This window comes from Platichthys flesus, chromosome 4, assembly GCF_949316205.1.
Source record: "Platichthys flesus chromosome 4, fPlaFle2.1, whole genome shotgun sequence".
Classification (NCBI taxonomy): domain Eukaryota; kingdom Metazoa; phylum Chordata; class Actinopteri; order Pleuronectiformes; family Pleuronectidae; genus Platichthys; species Platichthys flesus.
Genome location: NC_084948.1, coordinates 28,518,354 through 28,520,970, shown reverse-complemented (window position 1 = coordinate 28,520,970; position 2,617 = coordinate 28,518,354). Strand labels below are relative to the sequence as shown.

The following is a 2,617-nucleotide window of genomic DNA, read 5'->3' as shown; positions in this document are numbered from 1 at the left end:
TATTATTACTATATACTGCTATTATTATATTGGTATAATTACTTTCATATATAAATATATATTATATACTATATATACTGTGCTATTTTTTATATAGATACTGTAACAATAACATAACCATCATATCATCAGTACTTACCATCATCTGCCACTGCACCTTATCTACCCATTTATCTTGTGTTTCTGTTTTTATTGTTTCTGTCGCAATATTTTATATTTTATATTTTATATTTTATATTTTATATTTTATATTTTATTTTATTTTATTTTATTTTATTTATTTATTTTTTATTTCATTTTATTTTATTTTATTTTATTTTATTTTATTTTATTTTATTTTATTTTATTTTATTCTATTGTATTTTATTGTATTCAAATGTACCGGCTGCTATGACGACTTAATTTCCCTTCGGGGATGAATAAAGTAATCTATCTATCTATCTATCTATCTATCTATCTATCTATCTATCTAAATATCTATCTATCTATCTATCTATCTATCTATCTATCTATCTATCTAAATATCTATCTATCTATCTATCTATCTATCTATCTATCTATCTAAATATCTATCTATCTATCTATCTATCTATCTATCTATCTATCTATCTATCTATCTATCTATCTATCTTTCTATCTAAATATGATGTCAACCCATCAGCAAATGTTAGAAACACATTAGATCCTATATTGTCTTGTGGATGAGGTCACTCTGTGGATGGCCCCTCAGCCAGAGCAGTTAAAAGAAGAGGTTCCAGAGCTTCAGCTCAGTTTGGACGAGCAGCAGCTGAACGTCACCGTTCACTTCACGACTGTGATTTGAAACCAGATCCTCTGTTTTCTAGATGATGTTTTTCTTTACTGAGCCGAGCCTGAATATCATGAATGTGTTGGATTCTGCACACGAGCGTGCGTTTTCTTTTGTTTCCACTTCTTCATGAAACAAAAGAGTCGTGATGAACTCCTCTCTGGTTTCTTATTTCACTCTGGCTGCTTATGTGGACTCTGGACTGTTGAGATACTTGTTCTTCACGATGGTCCTGTCCTTGTACTTGTTGATCCTCTGTGCCAACGTGCTGCTGATTGTAGTTATCTGTATGAACAGAAGTCTCCATGAACCTATGTACGTGTTCCTGTGCAGCCTGTTTGTAAATGAACTGTATGGTAGCACAGGGTTGTTTCCTCTCCTCCTGCTCCAGATCCTCTCAGACGTTCACACTGTTTCTCGTCCTCTTTGCTTCCTGCAGATCTTCTGTGTTTATTCTTATGGAAGTGTGGAATTCTTTAATTTAGCCGTGATGTCTTATGACCGATACCTGGCCATCTGTTGTCCTCTGCAGTACAACACACGTATGACAACTCAAACAGTTACAATGCTAATTGCTGTCACGTGGTTGTTCCCTTTTCTTGCGATTGTTGTTTTGGTATCGTTGACTTCCCCTTTAAAGATGTGTGGAGACATCATTCACAAAGTTTACTGTGGAAACTTCTCTGTGGTCAAACTGTCGTGTTCTGACACCACAGTCAACAACGTGTATGGACTCATCTACACAGTTATCTCCATCATCCTTCCTCTGGTTTTAATCCTCTACACGTACGTGAGGATTTTAAAGGTTTGTTTCTCTGGTTCCAAGCAGACGAGACAAAAAGCCGTCAGCACCTGCACCCCCCACCTGGCCTCGCTGCTCAACTTCTCCTTCGGGGCTTGTTTTCAAATATTACAGAGCAGGTTTGATATGAGCAGTGTCCCACACATGTTGGGTATTCTATTATCTTTATACTTTCTAACGTGTCAGCCCCTCTTTACTCCCGTACTGTACGGACTGAAAATGTCTAAGATCTGGATCATGTGTAAACGCATGTTGTGTGGAAACATGTAGGTCAGTGGGAAAAAACAATACATGAATTTCTTTTCTCATGTCATCATTAATGTTGCAGTTTAATGTCTGTGTGGTCAATTGTATTAATACTACAAAAATGTGTTATTTACAAATACTTTGTTTCATAAAGAGTGAGAATGTTTTTTCTTCTTCACTTGATGTTTGTGTCTAAAGTCAACGACAGAACTTTTGACTGGAACCACGTGAAAAACATGAAGCAAAATCCACCTTGTAGTCGGGGACACGTTTACTTATCAATAACTCATGTGCTAATTATTAACAAAATACTTGAATAAATTATAATAACTAATCATAATAAATCAAAATAGTGAAAATTCAAAAGACATTCAGTTTCAGAAAACGAAGTTTATTGCAACAGTAAACATTTTTCAGCCGTCAGCACCTGCACCCCCCACCTGGCCTCGCTGCTCAACTTCTCCTTCCGGGTTTGTTTTCAAATATTACAGAGCAGGTTTGATATGAGCAGTGACAGACGTTTCGTACATTTGACGTAACTTTGTGTCTTTGAAGTTGAACAGTTGGTTTCACTTGTTGTCTTTGATCCTAATAAGGCCAGTTGTTAGTAAACAGCTTGGTGAAGGACACAGGTCATTATCCGTCCTGTGAGGACTCTGGTTGGTCTCTGTGGGCTCTGTGTCTCGTGTGAAGACGCCTCAGGGACAAACATGTTGATGAGCTGCAGTGACCTTTGACCTGAGGGACAGTCGCAGCCTCTG

General features: G+C 36.6%; 1 protein-coding gene across 1 annotated transcript; it reads left to right on the top strand.

Annotated features, from left to right (window-relative positions):
- The first annotated feature begins 950 nt into the window (after positions 1-950).
- On the top strand, positions 951-1,880 carry LOC133951724 (olfactory receptor 11A1-like). The gene has a single exon (XM_062385848.1). It carries the CDS (start codon positions 957-959, stop codon positions 1,878-1,880), a length of 924 nt encoding a protein of 307 aa, XP_062241832.1. The 5' UTR covers positions 951-956.
- Positions 1,881-2,617: the final 737 nt, after the last annotated feature.

What these genes read in the sequence shown, in the direction of transcription:
- LOC133951724 (XM_062385848.1), top strand. Translation starts at nt 957, where the DNA reads ATGAACTCCTCTCTGGTTTCTTATTTCACTCTGGCTGCTTATGTGGAC.